The sequence below is a fragment of the Agelaius phoeniceus genome, chromosome Z, assembly GCF_051311805.1.
Source record: "Agelaius phoeniceus isolate bAgePho1 chromosome Z, bAgePho1.hap1, whole genome shotgun sequence".
Lineage (NCBI taxonomy): Eukaryota > Metazoa > Chordata > Aves > Passeriformes > Icteridae > Agelaius > Agelaius phoeniceus.
This window is the reverse complement of record NC_135303.1, coordinates 43,972,633-43,989,599: the sequence shown is the minus strand read 5'-3', so window position 1 is coordinate 43,989,599 and position 16,967 is coordinate 43,972,633. Positions and strand designations below refer to the sequence as shown.

At 44.1% G+C, this 16,967-nt stretch overlaps 1 protein-coding gene across 1 annotated transcript; it reads left to right on the top strand.

The window, feature by feature from the left end:
* Window positions 1-14,015: 14,015 nt before the first annotated feature.
* TUSC1 (tumor suppressor candidate 1) lies at window positions 14,016-15,248 on the top strand. The gene has a single exon (XM_054652495.2). It carries the CDS (start codon window positions 14,031-14,033, stop codon window positions 14,601-14,603), a length of 573 nt encoding a protein of 190 aa, XP_054508470.2. The 5' UTR covers window positions 14,016-14,030; the 3' UTR covers window positions 14,604-15,248.
* Window positions 15,249-16,967: the final 1,719 nt, after the last annotated feature.

Below are 16,967 nucleotides of genomic sequence, written 5' to 3'. Positions count from 1 at the left end.
CTTTAATCAAGCTAACCAGGCGCTTGGGACCTTGTCCTTTTCCTGACTGCTATCAAATGCCAGCTTTACATTATTCACTCTTGGAACTGCTTCCCTGATTCCTTTTATGATCAGAGACCTATACTGCCTCATGTTTTTCTGCCCTATTTTGTCATTCGGGTTCCTATTTGGTGGTGTTAATGGCATTTTAACATCCCCTGGGGGAACATCCTCCAGGTTACCTGTTTTATTTTCTTTCTCCCACACTTTTATTCCTGCAATTTGTATAAACTGTATTTATTCAGGAGAAAACAAAATTCCCATTATTTAATTTAATTCTTCTCAGGTATAAATGTTAGGACCTAGGAATTGATCTAACTGGTTTGAGATTCCAAGGGGATCTTCTACCAAAGTCTTTCTTTCTTTCTTAAAATTCCTCACCTTGGAAGCTATTAACGGGGCATTCACAAACCCTAGTCCCCCTTGGGCTCCTCCCATGAGGACTTCCCTCAGGGGAAATAGTCTTTCTGCCCTTTCTCCTCCTGAGCAACACTATTTTGTTTTAAATCTAGTGTTGTAATGGTGGGATATTGGACTAGCTGTTTTGGCTTCATCACAATTAGAACCTTGAATTTTGTTTCCTTGTACACTAATCTGGCCCTCACTACTCATTACTGATCCCTCTTTCTTGTCAATCTCTGTTTCCCTTATGTGCCTTGGAGGTGTTAAGACAACATTATTGGGAGGAGGTTGATTTGCAACTGAGATTAGGAGGTTTGGAGGGTGAGGTGAAATACTAATGCTACAGCTAGGGGTTATGGCTGCCTGTCTAGAGGCTGTTAAAGTACTTTCTATTGATGGTGGGGAGGGAATATGGGGAGGAGTTTGAGAGGTTGAAGGGGCGAGTTGGACGGGTGGAGGTGTGGAGGAGTGGGAGGGGAAGAGCTTGGAAGATAACCTAAAGGGTCCCACTGCTTTGTGGGCTCTTCCTTTGTGTCTTTAATGTCCTTTGGCACTTTGTACACTTTAGCTTTTTCCTTCAGGGTATTACTTTCTTACTAACAGATTGCATACTTACTTTCATCTTCATTTACACTTTTCCTTGAATTCACGTTTGTTTAAAGCTAAACACAATCATCTGTCTTTTGAACCATACCAAGGCCAGTAGACTGGCCCTTCGTGAAGAACTTCCTTTGGCCTTATCTTGACACAATACTGTATCATTTTCATTTTATCTAAATCCTTGAAATTATCATTACCTTCCCATTTTTCAATCATTTGTCCCAAGGGGCTATGGGGTGGGATTTCTTTCAGCTAACCCTTCTTTGCCTTTCCTCTATGGGAGTTTCTGCTAGTACACTGCCCCTTATTTATAAATTAACTGGATAGCCAACTAATCTAACAACCAATCACTCGAACAAATGAGCTAAAGAAAGGACCTACACTTGTAAAAAAACCCACACTACCAACAGTTCTAATGAACCACCAATAGGACTGTTAAAATTTAGACAACTAGATTTGTGGGAGATATTCTGGGAAACTAGCTACAATCTGAAACTTAATACCACAACGGGAACTAAAGAGGACAATTGAAATTACTCCTGACAAAATAATCTAATACAGCAATTGAAATCTTGATTGGTAAAAATGAATTCTATCCAAAATGTGAAATAAAGCAATTGAAGTAGAACACAACAATCCAAAACAAAGCAATTGAGACCAAATAAAAAAATAAAATTAGGCAATTGGAATAAAAAAAAATTATTGAAATCCAATAAGACAATTGGAATTAAGACAATTGAAATAAAATTATTGAAGTCAAACAATTGAACTTAAATAAAACAATCCAAATTAAATTCATTGAAATTAACCAATACAAGAAATTAAATTTATGTGATTACAATAGAAACAACTGGAACAAAACAATTGAAATTCAATAAAACAATTGAAAATAAGCAGTCAGAGCAGAATACGATGTTCTAAATAAAGTAATTGAATCCAACAGAACAATTGAAATCTAAATAAAACACAATAATTCAATCAGGCAAATGAGATAAAAAATTAAATAAAACAATTAAATAAAGCAATTGAAACATGTTTAAATTTGAGGTAACTTAATCAAAATAAGACAACTGGAATCCAATAAAACAATTAAACAAAATAATTGGTAGAATTGAAATAAAACAATTGAAATAAGATAATTGAAATAACAATTGTAATCCAGTTCAAATTTAAATAGAACAGTTGAAATTAAATAATTGGAATCAAACAAATAGATTTAATAAATTTTGTGGATAAAGAGGCAATTAAGATAACAATTTAAAGTAACTTGAAATAGAACAAATTTAAATTTAATGCTTCAGGTAGATTTAAAATAAGATGATACAAATAAAAACTATTAGGATATCAAATGAATTTAACAGAAATGATTAAACAAAATGATCTGAATAGATGACAAAAAAATGGTCAAACTAAATATAACTAGTAATAATCCAAAACACCAAATCGGAAGTCTCATAACTGAAATTAACAGAATGAACAAAATTAATAAAATAATCCAATGAAACAAACAATCTATAGAGACCAAGACAAAGACAATTGAGACTATAATTGACCACAAGATTCCAACTACAACCAAATCACACATACAAATAAATTATAAATAAATTACAAGAATCACGGACTTAAGCACAACTAACAAAATGGCTAGCAAGAAGGCCCTTTGCCTGTGAAGACCTGCTTGCAGCTCCAGGGGCAGCTTCGGCAAACGAGAAGGACTAGCAGGAGCCGACCAGCCCCATGAGGCATTTTCTTTTTGCCTGAGTCTTCGTAGTCAGTGAGTGACTTGGGTGCTAGGGAGGGCACACCCCTCTGGCTCATTTATTTTAGATTTTCATTTTACCTCGTTGGGGAAAAGCATTTGGGGCAATGGGGGACACCTTTCCTTTCCCCAAAAGGAGTTTTATATCCAAGTTCAGTCGATCCTTGTGCTGTGGAATGTTTTTTTTTTTTTTCTCAAAGAGGGAGGTCAAAGCTTTTGTCAAGTTTTTGTTCAAGCACTTCCCTGAGATCACTCAGGAAGATGCCCTTCTGTTCCTTTTTGGGGAAAGGCTGGGAAATGTATTTATTTAGAACAAGTTAAAGGGAATTATAAAGTGGGGAAATTTAATGTTTTGTTCAATCCTATTCTTAAGTAGGTGAGAGAAAAGGGGAAAGTTGGGGCACCCAGTTCTCCTTCCCCATGTTCCTCCCCATCCAATCCAAAACTCTCTTCCCCTTTGAGTGGGGCAGGACACAGATCCTGCTAATGGGCACGGGGCTGCCACCTGCTCCCTGCTGCCTCCTGTCCCACTCAGTCCTCTCCCCGGATTGGCCACCCCAGTCTGGTCCTTACCTGCCCTCCTGATTGCAAGACTCTTGTCGCCAGTTCAAACCCAAGTTTGTGTATCTTCAAGACAGGCACTTAAGATGGCACCAACCACGTGGCTGACCACCCTAGCTCGCAAAATGGCATCTCTTCTCCTCTCGATAGTCCTCCTGCCCTTCCACTGGCACTTCCCACCGCGTTGAGCTCTGCCCCTGTGTTGGGTCCCGTCCTCTCCCATGCGTCGACATCATGCGTGTCAGGTTCTGCCCCTTCCGTCCCTTTCACTCCTCCCCCGGGTGGGGCTTCCATGGCTGGTTCCAGTCCCCAGGAAGGCCATGCCCCAGTGTGTGAGTCCGGCCTCCCATCAGGCCACACCCCTCCATCTCCTGCCCCTTCTGGTTCCCAGGACATTGGAACCGGAAGTAGGCCTGACCGGAAGCTGGCCATCTTGGCCTGCCAGGACCCCAGTTATCGGGCTCCACCGGTCAGCCGGAGACCCCACACTCTAGCCTGTGCAGTCTCATCCTCCAAGGAGAATGAGGTGTGCAGCACTCCTGGCCATAACACCAAGCTGGGTAGGAGCTGGGTGCAGATCAGGGAGGAGGCTGTTAGAGACAGGGACCTGGAGTTGGCAAGGGACCTTGACTGGGTGGTTGCGCTGGTCATTCCAACCCGGAATGGCAAAGTGTGGTGGGAGCAAATTCCGTATACTGAGATTAAAGAGCTGAGAAAATCAGCAAAGGACTATGGGAGGAGCTCGCTGTATTTTAAAAACTTATTGGAATTGACTTTTAAGGGACACACCTTGACCCCCCAGATTTCCTGCAACTGGCTGAAGTTTGTGTCCTCCCCTTGTACCCTCCCTCCTATATAAGTTGTTGCTAGTCTGAATTCTCAGTTGTTTGCCTCTGACTCCTCTCAAGATTAAACCTCTTGGGAACTCATGCAAGTGTCCCCTCTTGTTTCTTTGCCTTGAATCCTTGATGTGGTTTAGAACTGAAAGCTGCATAGAGCAGCCTTTGCTGCTTCAGGGTGCCAAGCAGCCCTGCTCACACCACTACCCAGATCGGCTTTGGGTGGATAGGCAGGGGCCACTCTTGGCACTGTCCAGGAGAAGGGCTAGCTGGAGGGCATCTCCAAGTGATCACTGCGTTAAGAGATCTTTTGAAAAGTACAGGTCTTGTCTGTATTTCTGAGACTAGTCATTGACTTTATTTTAAGTTATAAGGCTTTGTCAGAAAGCCAAGCTCAGGAGGACTTCGTTGCATGCTGAAGTTCTTAGAGTATAACCCAACCTGTAATCCTTAATGCACATTCTCTTCTATAATATACATGTAGCTTTGAAGTAATTTTCCTTACTCCATAGCGTTTTGAGGAAATGTTCCTTTCCCACAGCTATGTAAATACTAACTCAAACAAGTAAGTTGAGCTTTATTTATATTCATTTTTTCTTAAGGTGACACACCCATAGTGTTAATAAGGCTGTCAAAGAAAGATGCTGGTGGTTTATGGCTTTTAATATTGCTGTCCATACCAAGACAATAAATCACAGAATCACAGAATCATTAAGGTTGGAAAAGACCTTTAATATCACATCAAGTCCAACCATCAAACCTGCACTAGCATTACGTTTGCCACTAAATGATGTCCTCAAGTGTCACATCTACAAGTTTTATTTAACACTTCCAGGGCACTTTGCAGGCTTGAGAAGTAGGCCTGTGCAAAACTCATTAAGTTCAACAAGGCCAAGTGTAAGGTCCCTAACACAATTTTGGTTGGGGCAATCCCAAACACAAACACAGGCTTGGAAGAGAAGGGGCTGAGAGCAGCCTTGTGGAGAAGGACTTGAGGGTGTGGGTGAACAAGAACCTCAGTATCACTGGACTGTGTGCACTCCCAGCACAGAATGCCAACCGTATCCTGGGCTGCATGAAAAGCAGCATAGCCTGAAGATCAAAGGAGGTGATTCTGCCCCTCTGCTCTTTGAATTCTCACCTGCAGTAATACGTCCAATTCTCGGGCCCCCACCATAGAAAGCACATGGATCTGTTGGAGCAAGTGCAGAGGAGGGCTGTGAATATCATCAGAGAGCAGAAGCACCTCTATATGAAGAAAGGCTGAGCGAGTTGAGGTTGTTCAGCCTGGAGAAGGTTCTAGGTAGACCTTATAGCAGACTCTCAGCACCCAAAGGGAGCCTGCAAGAGAGCTGGAGAGGGACTTCTTACAAGAACATATAATAAGAGGACAAGGAGGAATGGCTTTTAACAGTAAGAGTGTGGTGGTGCAATATTTTTTTTTCAGTTGTTGTTATGTTTTATACAACATGTTCTCAATGGTTCGATCCTACCCACCCCCATGTAGTTGGTTTGGACCACCATTGTTTCCTCCCCTTTCTGTGTCTGTCAGTCTAGGCACCCACCCCTTATTCCCAATCTTTCCCTGCCTGTCATTGTCAAGACACTGCCCTTCTTGCCTGTCAGGTAATGTAAACTCAGCTTCTCCTTCCAGAAGTCTCTATGACATTCATGTAATCCCTGAAGTCCCATTGGTTGTAGTATTCTCCTCCCTTCACACCCCTCCACTGGTTACAAGATTATGTCCGCCCTGTACTCCTCTTTTGACTCTCCTTGACTGGTTGTTGCACTCTATCCTCCCCTAAGACGTCCCCCCTTTATAAGTTGTTGCACAGCACATTTCTTGGTTCTCTGTTCCTGAACCCCTTCGGAGAACAAACCCTCTTGGAGACTCACACAAAGGACCCTTCTCACTTCTTTACCTCAACCCTCGGCGCCATTAGCCAACAGTCTGCTGTTGGGATCAGCCCCTAGCTGCACCACTACCTGTGTTGTTTGGTGACTTGTCAGGGAGCGGCCACTCAGTACCGTGGTTCTGGTAGAGCAAGCGACCCAGCTGGGAAGAGCTTTCTCCCGGACACCAGACATCAATGTCATAAGAGACTAGGTTTATATTAGATATTAGAAATAAATTTTTTAGTATGGGAATGGTGAGGTACTGGAACTTGAACCAGAGAAACTCTGGATGCCTTACTCCTGGAAGTGTACAATACCAGGTTGGTCGTCTGGTGGAAGCTGTTTCTGCTCACAGCAGGGGTGTTGGAACTAGATGATCTTTAAGATTCCTTCCAAATAAAATTATTTTATTACTCTAAAATATTGCTGTGTCACAAAATCACAGAATCACAGAATGAACTAGGTTGGAAAAGACCTTTTGAGATCATGAAGTGTAGCAGGCCCAGAGTCTGCAAGACTTCCCTGGCAGTCAGAAGCCTAAAGTAGGAAATACCAAGTCGTGGTGACTGGGCTAGAAGCCCCTCTTCTGCCTTTGGACCTTTGCTTATCTCAGTAAGACTATATGTCACTTTCCTTTAACCCTTGCTATTGGACAATTTCTGAAACTCCTGTACCCTATATAAAGAGCTGCTTTTACCCAGCTCAGGCAGAAGAGCTGTCCCTGAGAACCCTTGCAGAAGAATCAATAAAGACACTCCTGTAGAACCCCAAACAGTGCTTCTTCTCTCTCCCTCTGCATCTGCCTGCCTAAGCACCTAGCAAGCTGAAGAGCTGAAATCACAATGAGCTGATAATCACTAAAGAACTGATATCACTTAAGCTTGCTAAGGTTGCCTGCGGCTAAGAACTGCTTGGGAGGTCGGACAGTCTGTCCCAACCAGGAATGTGCTGTGCAGGATCTGTGCAGCCTCCTGGGGACCTGAACCGCAGAAAAGGTCACAATAATCAAGTCCAACCTATGACCTAAGACCTCCTCACCAACTAAACCATGGCAATGAGTGCATGTCTAGTCTTTTTTTAAAACATGTCCAGGGACAGTGACTCCACCATCTCTCTGGCCAGATGATTCCACTGCCCTATCATTCTTGAAGGGTAGAATTTTCTTCTAACGTCTAACCTAAACTCCTTTGGTGCAGCCCAAGACTGTGGCCTCTTCTTCTGTCAGTGTTGCCTGGGAAAAGAGACTGACCCCCATCTGCCCACAACCACCTTTCAGAAGTTGTAGAGAGTGATAAGCTCACCCCTGAGCCTCATTTTTTCCAGGCTAAACAAGGCCAGCTCTCTCAGCCGTTCCTCACAGGGTTTGTGTTCCAAGCCCCTCACCAGCCTTGTTGCTCTCCTCTGGACACGCTCAAGTGTCTCAACGTCCTTCCCAAACTGGACACCGCACTCAAGGTGTGGCCTCACCAGTGCCAAGTACAGGGGAAGGATGACCTCCCTGTTCCTGCTGGCCACACTGTTCCTGATACAGGCCAGGATGCTGTTGGCCTTCTGGGCCCCCAGGGCACACTGCTGGCTCATGTTCAGCCGGCTGTCGGCCAGGACCCCCAGGTCCCTTTCTGCCTGGGCACTGTCCAGCCACACCATCCTCAGCCTGTAGTGCTGCAGGGGGTTATTGTGGCCAAAATGCAAGACTTGGCATTTGGACTTATGAAACTTCGTCTTATTGGACTCTGCCCATCTATCCAATTGTTCCAGGTCCCTTTGCAGTGCCCTCCTACCCTACAAGAGATTGACACATGCTCCCAGCTTGGTGTCATCTGCAAATTTACTGATGGTGGACTCGATCCCATGATCCAAATCATCAATGAAGATGTTAAACATGACTGGGCCCAACACAGATCCCTGGGAAACACCACTGGTGAGCAGCCATCAGCTGGATGCAGCACTGCTCACCACCACTCTCTAGGCCCGGCTATCTAGACAGTTCTTAACCCAGTGAAGATGCGCTTGTCCAAGCCGTGGGCTGCCAGCTTTTCCAGGAGTGTGCTGTGGGAGACAGTGTCAAAGGCTTTGCTGAAGTCCAGGTAAACAACATCCACAGTCTTTCCTGCATCCACCAAGTGGGCCAGCTGGTCATAAAAGGAGATCAGGTTGGTCAAGCACAACCCACCCTTCCTGAACCCATGCTAGCTGAGTCCAATACCCTGGCCATCCTCTAGTTGTTGTGTGATGGCACTCAAGATGATCTGTTCCATTACCATCAATATTACCTATTATTTCCTTAGTTATTATTTCAATAAAATCATATCTTTGCTGGCAAGCATCAACAAGAACTGCTGGTGCCACACATACTTTGTGATAGTAAACTATTCTCAAGCATGGTTTTGAAAAGAATGTTAACAGTAAAAGCAACAGAAACTCAGAATGTCTTTTATGAAATATGAAACTAATAAAGATGAAAGAAAAGTGCAAGAAAGAAGCACATCAGACCACAGGTTTTTACTAGGCAAAGATCAGCAATCCAGTAATATAGTTAAGTAATAAACACCTTCCCAAGGTATCCCATTCTCAGAAAGCTTCCGAAATTCCCAAAACATCACTCCTTTCAAGAATGAAAAGGCAACTTCTAATACATCCTGTTCTCAACACTAACAATAGTGGAGGAAATATGACACCTTAAATACAATGCATAAAGCAGACTGGCAAAAATGTAAGTAAATTAGCTTCCAGATCCTCTTCCTCTTCCCAATACTCTTATGAACACAATCCCTAGTTGCAGAGAGTACTTCCACTTCCATTTACTCTAGGCTGACAGTACTTTAAGTACAATCCTAATGCTTTGCCTTCTGTAGCACTCCTGTAGCACTCCAATAGCATTGGTGAACAGGGATAAGAATAAAGCCCCTCTCTTTGCTCTTGAATTCAATGTGAAGACTGCTGAGAATAAATATGCTGTGTCTTCTACTCAGGAAAATTTAAAAAGGTGTCACAGATGACATTGTAAGATCTATCAACAGAATTATTTTAGTAGTGCTAACTAAATTTTTTTTTCAGTTGCCTAAATGATTTATGAATGAAAAGCAGCAGCAAGGCTATGAGAATTACATCTACTATGTTGTTATATATTCTCCCTCAGTGCAACAGCACTGCCTGAGCTGTCTTATTGTCTCTAAAAAGAATTTTTTTCTTTAAATTAAAGTTTACTTGTCTTCCACTGAAAACTCAACTTGGGAGGTAAAATAACCTGGAAGGGGACAGTTTTCCAAATTTCCCAAACTTGAAAAGGAAATGCTCCTTTTATCTTGATACATGAGACCACAGATCCTTTCTCCAATATTTCTTCCCTCAACCTAAAAGGACCCCCAGATGGTCCTGCATTTTCCCAGTACTGTTAGCACACTACTAATACACTCCATATTTCATTGTTTCTCTAGTGATGGCAAATCTTATTCCTGATAGAAGCCCATGCTTTATTTTTATAGATGATCCATGGGCTAGAGAGTAAGCATAGATGCCTAAGTTTCTTACCCCAAATTGAAACTCCCTCCTATGTCACAATAAACACTTGGTATTGTAAGTATGTTTAGTGGTTATTGTGTATTAACTATTACATTTTCTCTTTCACTCTTTGTCTGTGGGGGCTTGTCCTGGAGGGGGTGGACCAAGAGCTGGCACACAGCCACACAGAGGACAACCAATATAAAGTCTCAAGAGATAAACCTCAATTGATGACATCCAGGCAGCTCATGGCAAGAAGCAAAGGACTCTGGGACCAATTGGGAGTGGCCATGGAGATTGGGATGGTGTAACACCCTGTCATTGGTCAGAAGGCTTCTAGAAGGCTTCAGCCCCCTTTTGGGGTCTTCTGAAGCAGCCTTTTTGTGTTTGGTTTTGCACCTTTGTTTGTGTCCTTTTATTTATTTAATAAATACCAGTTTTGGTACTTCAGTTGCACCCATCCCTTCCTTGTTGCCTGTGCCATGCAACCCCACCATTGTCAAGCCCCCAGAACCAGAGAGTTTTCCTGCACGCCCTGCAGATCCCTCAGGGTGTTGTTGCCAGCCCATCTCCAGCCGTTCTGCTGCCAGCAGGGTCAGAGATCACCAAGAATTGCACGCACACCTCAACACTGTCAGCCAGGAAAAATCTCCCCTACATGTAATCACAATTTCTATTTCTTCTCCTGTTGGATTATTCTCTTATCTGCACTGTTCTTTTCCCTGATTTTATCTCTTTTTGAATAATTTGCACTGATTACATTTCAGTGTACATTATATTACACTGAAATGTAATCAGTGATGTAAGTCATGCTAACCTTTTACATGCAATCAGAGAATTCTTGACACAAGATACAACCGAATGAAACTTGATATTCTTTCCCAGTAATGGTCTTCCAGGCTATCCTTCAGGCTGAACCACTAGTATTTACTAGTTAGTCCTTACTTCCGCTTGGAAGGTTTAGAGCTGACAGCTAGAAACTTTGATTCTGACAAATATTGACAACTAAATAAACACATTAATTGAACTCAATTGGGCCTTGCAACTGAAAAGGTGATATCACTGAACTGGGCTATTTTGAAGGCACTTACAACCTCTGTTCAAAAGCCAATGCTTCCTATGTTGCATTTTTCAATTTGTTGGTTGGTCTCCCTTGAATGACACTGCTTCACACATACACAGCAATTCCTTTATCTTCAGGACTACACAAAACATCTATTTCATAATCCTGAGGGCTTTTCAGAGTTTCAACTTTGAATCAAGTCCAAGCCTGAAAGCCATATTGAACTGGCTGCATCAGAGCAAAATTATCTACCTCATTTCAGGAAAACCTATATGAAGTATATTTACACACACTTCAGGGTAATGTAAGAAGTGGGAGAGAGATTCAATGGGATATTCCCTTACTTTTTGTTCTATTTCTCAGAGGCTGGGATGGCATTTCAGGGAGCTGCCATTCATAGAAAAGATGAACCTGGGAACTAATAAACTATTAAATTGTAACAGGAAGGTTATTTGAGACAGCCAGCATAGTTGCACCAAGGGCAAGTCCTGCTTGACCAACTAAGTGGCCTTTCTGTGATGAAGTGATTCCATCAGGGGACAAGGGAAGGGCTACAGATGTTATTTATTTGGACTTCTGTAAAGCCTTTGACACATTCCCCTACATCATCTTTCTCTCTTAAGTTGGAGGGAGGATTTTGAGTGGACTATCTGGTGAGTAAAGAATTGCCTGGATGGCTGAATTCAGAGTAATGTTCAACAGCTCAGTGTCTGGATGGAAACCCATAATGATGAGTGGTGTCCCTCAGGGGTCTGTATTGGTGTCAGTATTATTTGATGTCTTCATCACTGACATGGACAGTGGGATTGAGTATACCCTCAAATTTGGAGATGACACCAAGAGCCAAGGAGTGTGTTTGACACACACAAGGGATGGGATTGGGATGCCATCCAGGGGGAGCTGCATAAGCTAAAGGAGTGAGCTCATGGGTTCACTCCTCATGTTAAATGTGTCATAAGGTTCAACAAGGCCAAGTAAAAGATCCTGCCCCTGGGTCAGAGCAACCCTCAGTACAGGCCAGGCAATGAAGGGATTAAGAGCAGTCCTGTCAAGAAGCACTGGATTGGTGATACTGGTGAGTGGAAAACTGGACATCAGCCAGCAATGTCTTCTTGCAGCCCAGAAAGCCAAACATACCCTGGGCTGTTTCAAAAGAAATGCGGCCAGTAGGCCAAGGGAGGTGATTCTGCTCCTCTACTCCATTCTGGTGAGACCCCACCTCAAGTACTGCATTCAGCTATGGGGTCCTCAGCACAAGACAAATATGGTTCTTTTGGTGTGGACCCAGAGGGGGGCCACAACAGTGATCAGACAGCTGAATCACATCTGCAGCGAGGCAAGGCTGAGAGAGGTGAGGTTGCTCAGCCTGGAAAAGAAGACTCGAGAGAGACTTTATTTTGGACTTTCAGTACTTAATGAGGGCTTAAAGAAAGATGGGGACAACTTTCTTAGTAGGGTCTATAGTAACAGGACAAAGGGTAATTGATTTAAGAGGCTAGATTCAGACCTATGTACAGGAAAGAAATTTTTTACAGCAATAGTAGTGACATGCTGAAACAGGTTACCTGGAGAGCTGGTAGATGCCTCATGCCTGGGATCATTCAAGGTTAGATTGGGCAGGGCTCTGAGCAGCCTAACATGGAAGAAGTTGCCCCTTCATATTGCAAGGACTTGGACTAGATGACCTCTAAAGATCCTTCCCAACCCAAACCATTCTATTACTCTGTAACTTGAGAGGAAAAAAAATGCACCAAAAAAAATTTAAACTCAATCTGGGCCTTTTGGTATATCATCCACTAAAGCCAATATTACCCTCAATATTTATACAAGCAGCAGTGCTGTTTGAATTCACTTCAAAAGTATGGATTCAGTTGTAAGGGAGTGATAGGCACAAAGAGTTTTTATTTTCCTTGTGAGGTGTTTTTCTAGAGTGATTTTCCTGTGCAGGTTGGACAGGATTCAAAATTAATGCCAGCTGATAGTCCACAAGTACTGTCACTTTCTCTTATCTACAGAGACCTACCACCATTAAGTAAACATAGAGCTTTAATCAAAAGGAATAAAATAATACCATTACTGTATTGCTGTTTAAAATATTTTGTTCTTCACAGGTATTCAGTGAGAAAAAAATCACTGAAAACTGTACAACTAGTCACAACTTTTCTGTTTACTTCTCCATTTGCACTTTCCCCCTTCATGCTTTCTAGTGTGATCCTATCTCACAATGAAAGTTTTTCTATGTTCACTTATCATCTTTCCCCAATCCAAATGATTTTCTGTCACTGTCTTTAATCTAAAAACACCAAATTAGTGTTTAAACATTGTCAAAGGAATCTGAAACTCAGTAAAAATAGTCTTCTGATATGCTACCTAATTTTTCTAAGAATATAGACTATCAATCCTCATGCAAGTATATATGCATGTATTTTCCAGCATAAAATAAAGGCACATGAAAAAACTAACACAGATGAATAAACAAAATTGAGACCCATGATACAACATTCTCTGAAAGACTTGAGGAATTTGGATCAAAGCAAAGGTTCCATTAATGATGACTGTAATTTAATTTACTGGTCAGCAAAAGCTCAAGCTCTATGTTACCCTCTCCACTCTTTTTCTGGAGTGCAAAGCCCTGGTGTACTTCCACACACATGGAAGAGTTTCAGTGCTACTTTGGATTCAGCTTATAGTTCAAACTGAAGTTTTATAGTTGGGTAAATTCATAAATTTACAAAGCAGCAACATTAAGTACTTAGTCATAAACAGGTATTAACATGTTCCCTTCAATGCAAAACTGGTTCAGTCACGTATCATGCAGAACTTCTGAAACGCCCTAGTCAATCTCTTCTTGGAAAACGGCTTAGTACAGGAAATAATTGTTCATTTCTGTTGATTAGGAGTCACAGCAAAAGTACAGTAAAACTAAGATTATTTATGTCCTGTAGTGCTTTGCTGTTTCTTTTCGAAGTGTTTTAAATAAATGGCTATCATTTAGACCTTTACTGAGAGGCACTGGCACAGGTTGCTTGGAGAAGCTGTGGCTGCTCCAGCCGGGGCAACGTTCGAGGACAGGCTGGAGGGGGTCTGGCCGGCCCGGTGTCACGGCAGCAGCGCCCCGGCGCCTGAGGGCCGCTCCAGCCCAGCCCACCCGCGCTTCCAGGCCCGGGGCGCCCCCGCGCCCCCTGCCGGCCGCCCGCGCTCACAGCAGGGGGGCGCGGTGGGGCCGCCCCGCCCCGCCCCGCCCCGCCCGGCCCGGCCCCGCCCGGCCCCGCCCCGCGGGCTGAGGCCCCGCCCCGATTTGCATGCACCGGGAGCCCTCCCTCGGCTCGCGGCAGCTGCGGGCGGGCGGGCGGCGGCGGGTGCGGCACGGATGAGGCGCATGCGCGCGGTGGGCGGGCGCTGGGGCAGCGGCGCGGCGCGGGGGGGGCGGGCGGTGCTCGCTGCCTCCGCCGGGAGCGGCGGGCGCGGCGGGGCAGCGGAGGAGGCCGGGGCGGGCGGCGGGCGGCAGAGCTGGCGGGGCGAGTCGCGGGGCTCGCCGCAGCAGCTGGCGGAGCGCTACGCGGACTTGGCGGCCAGCCACAGCGAGGCGCTGCGGCAGCGGGAGGAGCGCGAGTGGCACAACGCTCGGCTGCGCCAGGAAAACGCGCGGCTGCGGCTGGAGAATCGCCGCCTGCGCCGCGAGAACCGCTGCCTCTTCCGACAGGCCCTGCTGGGGCCCGGCCCCGACAAGCCGCCCGCCGACCTGGGCGAGGAGGCGGAGGCCCTGCGCGCCCAGCTGGGGCGGCTGCAGGAGAAGCACCGCCGGGCCTTGCAGCATCTGCGGCGCTGCCGGGCCGCTGGCGGGCCCGAGGCCTCGGGAGCCGAGGAAGGGGAGCTGGAGGAGCTGCTGCTCGAGGAGGACGAGCAGCCGCTGGATAAGAAGAGCCTGGTGCCGGCCGTGTAGGCGGCCCCGGTGGAGGGGGCGGTGCCGGCTGGTGCCGCGGGCCCTCCCCGCCGCCGTGGGGTAGGGGCGGGTCACGCCCGCTGCTCCCGGCTGTGACCCCCGTGCGGCGCCGGGGGTTCCCTCGGCTCCCTCGATCAAACCGGGCCCTTCCGACGGAAAGGGTGGAGGAGGAGGTCTGGTTTGTTAATCTTTTTCCCAGATGTATACCCGGGTTCATATGGGAAGCTGAGGCTTGGAACACGAGAGGAATCTCTCAAAGCGGCTGCTGATGAGAAAACCGCGATGAGCAGAGCACTTGATCTCGTGTCATCCCACAACACTGAACTGTGCCTCCTCTGGAGCTGTGGATCACCTTTTTTCTCTTGAGTTAGCGACCATCATGTAGGCTTCAAGAGCCATGGAGACTGACTAGTTCTTAGTAGTTGGTGTATGTTAGGAAGAGGAGTGGAGCAAGCTTGAAAGCTTTTGTCAGTGCTCCAGTAAAAGTTGGTGATCATTTGAACTATGAATTGCCTTGGACACTTACTGCACAACACTCTTTGTATTTGTAATGATGGCCTTCATTCACCCTCACATGAATACTGATTTGAATTTCACATTTTCACACAAAACTGCAGCTATTAAATAAACTTATGATACACCAAATGATTGTTTGAGGTGTGCATTCTTAACAGGGACTTTCTGAAGCTGTAGGTGAAGAGCCTTCAGGTCATTGCACTATGCCTTCCCAAAGTCCAAAGAATTGGGTTTTTTATTACTGTACCTTCTTAATTATCTTTTGTTTGGAAGGAAATTAGCTATTGTTCAGACCTAGAAAAACTTGCTAGAGAATTAATTTTGCTAGAAAATTTGCTGGTTGAAAGAAACCTTTTAACAGAACTGAGGCAGAGCTTGGTTTTGTAGTGTTCCCTTATTTTTCATGTCATGTAAAGGCTGGATTATGCCTTCAGGTTTCAGATTGGTTTCTTAAAACTTTAAAAGCCAAGGTCTGTTTCAGTTCAAGTTGAAACTAATGTAAGAAGGTGGAATTCCATAATTTTCTGTAAGTATCTTTGAGTATGTAACTACTGAAAAGAGCCATTACTTCATGTAATGTCAACCCTCTAATCATAAATGCCACTACTACTTGTTAAATATGTGGATCTGCAGCTTCAAGTGTGTTCTCAAAATAGAAAAACAATTTGGCACAGTGCAGTCAATATCTCCTTGATGAAAAAGTGTGGGTGGTGATGTCTGGTTATGGTGTTTGTTTTACAAACTTAAGAATTCTCAAAAATACCAGCTAAATGCTCAAGAACTACTATATCTACAATACCATCAGGATTGTATTGCTCTAATTGCAGTTTCCAGTAAAGTGTGAATACCCAAATGATGAAAAGAATCCATCAAAATAGGAGAAGACAGAACTCAAGATAAAATGCTAGAAATGTGTGACTATGTCAGGCATCTTTTTCAAAAGTTGCCCATGTTGGTGCATGCAAAAGAGGAGAGATCCCGGACCTCCCTCATAGGATATGCAATTCTTTTTAACTAAACTACTGTGACAACTTGCATTAAATGGACTTTTTAGACAAGGGTACTAAGTTCTCTGTAAGTTTGCATAAAGGATTTTTTATGTTTATCTGTATCTTGACAGATAAATTATAAAACAAACCTGCAGACTACAGAGGTAGAAAAGTATCTCAGTAGAATTCAAATTAATGTCAAAAGCCAGAGAAAAGATTTAGAGTATTCCCTCAAACTGCTGCTTCCTCATAGACTGCAATAAATAATCGCTTGACTCAGCCAAGCTGCAAAAATTTAATTTAACCATTTGCCTGATCTGGTTATTTTGAGTTGGTTTTGAGAACAAAATCCAAATTTAGGAGAGGCCTTTAATAAGATGGTTCAAAAAGTAAACTTCACTACAGTGTCTCCCCATGGCCTGTGAGCATTCCTTCATTACACACTTGGGTGATCCTTGTCCACAGAAAGTTGCATAGACTGAGACTTAGAGGAGGAGTAAATATCCTGTGGGCTATAATTGTTCATCCCATCTGGATTTGTCTGTGCAACTAGTTCTGACAGTTAGTAGCTTGATATCACATGCACATTCAGTCAAAACCGTTAAAGTTGATGGTTGGTGGAAAACATGGAGTTTGGAATTGCCTGACACACTACAGCACCTATATGTCTGAGAGGTGGCACTAGAGTTGAGTGAAGAGCTTTGACCTTACTCTACTTTTGGTTAAGGTCTGTTCTGCTTTGTGTCCAATAAAGTCAAATCCAGACCTCACTTCTTACTCCCAAATTTTGTCTTTAATTCTCTTTATCACCATCTGAACTAGGATAGGTGTTTGTCCTTTCTTTTTTTTTTTTCTTTTT

What these genes read in the sequence shown, in the direction of transcription:
- TUSC1 (XM_054652495.2), top strand. Translation starts at nt 14,031, where the DNA reads ATGAGGCGCATGCGCGCGGTGGGCGGGCGCTGGGGCAGCGGCGCGGCG.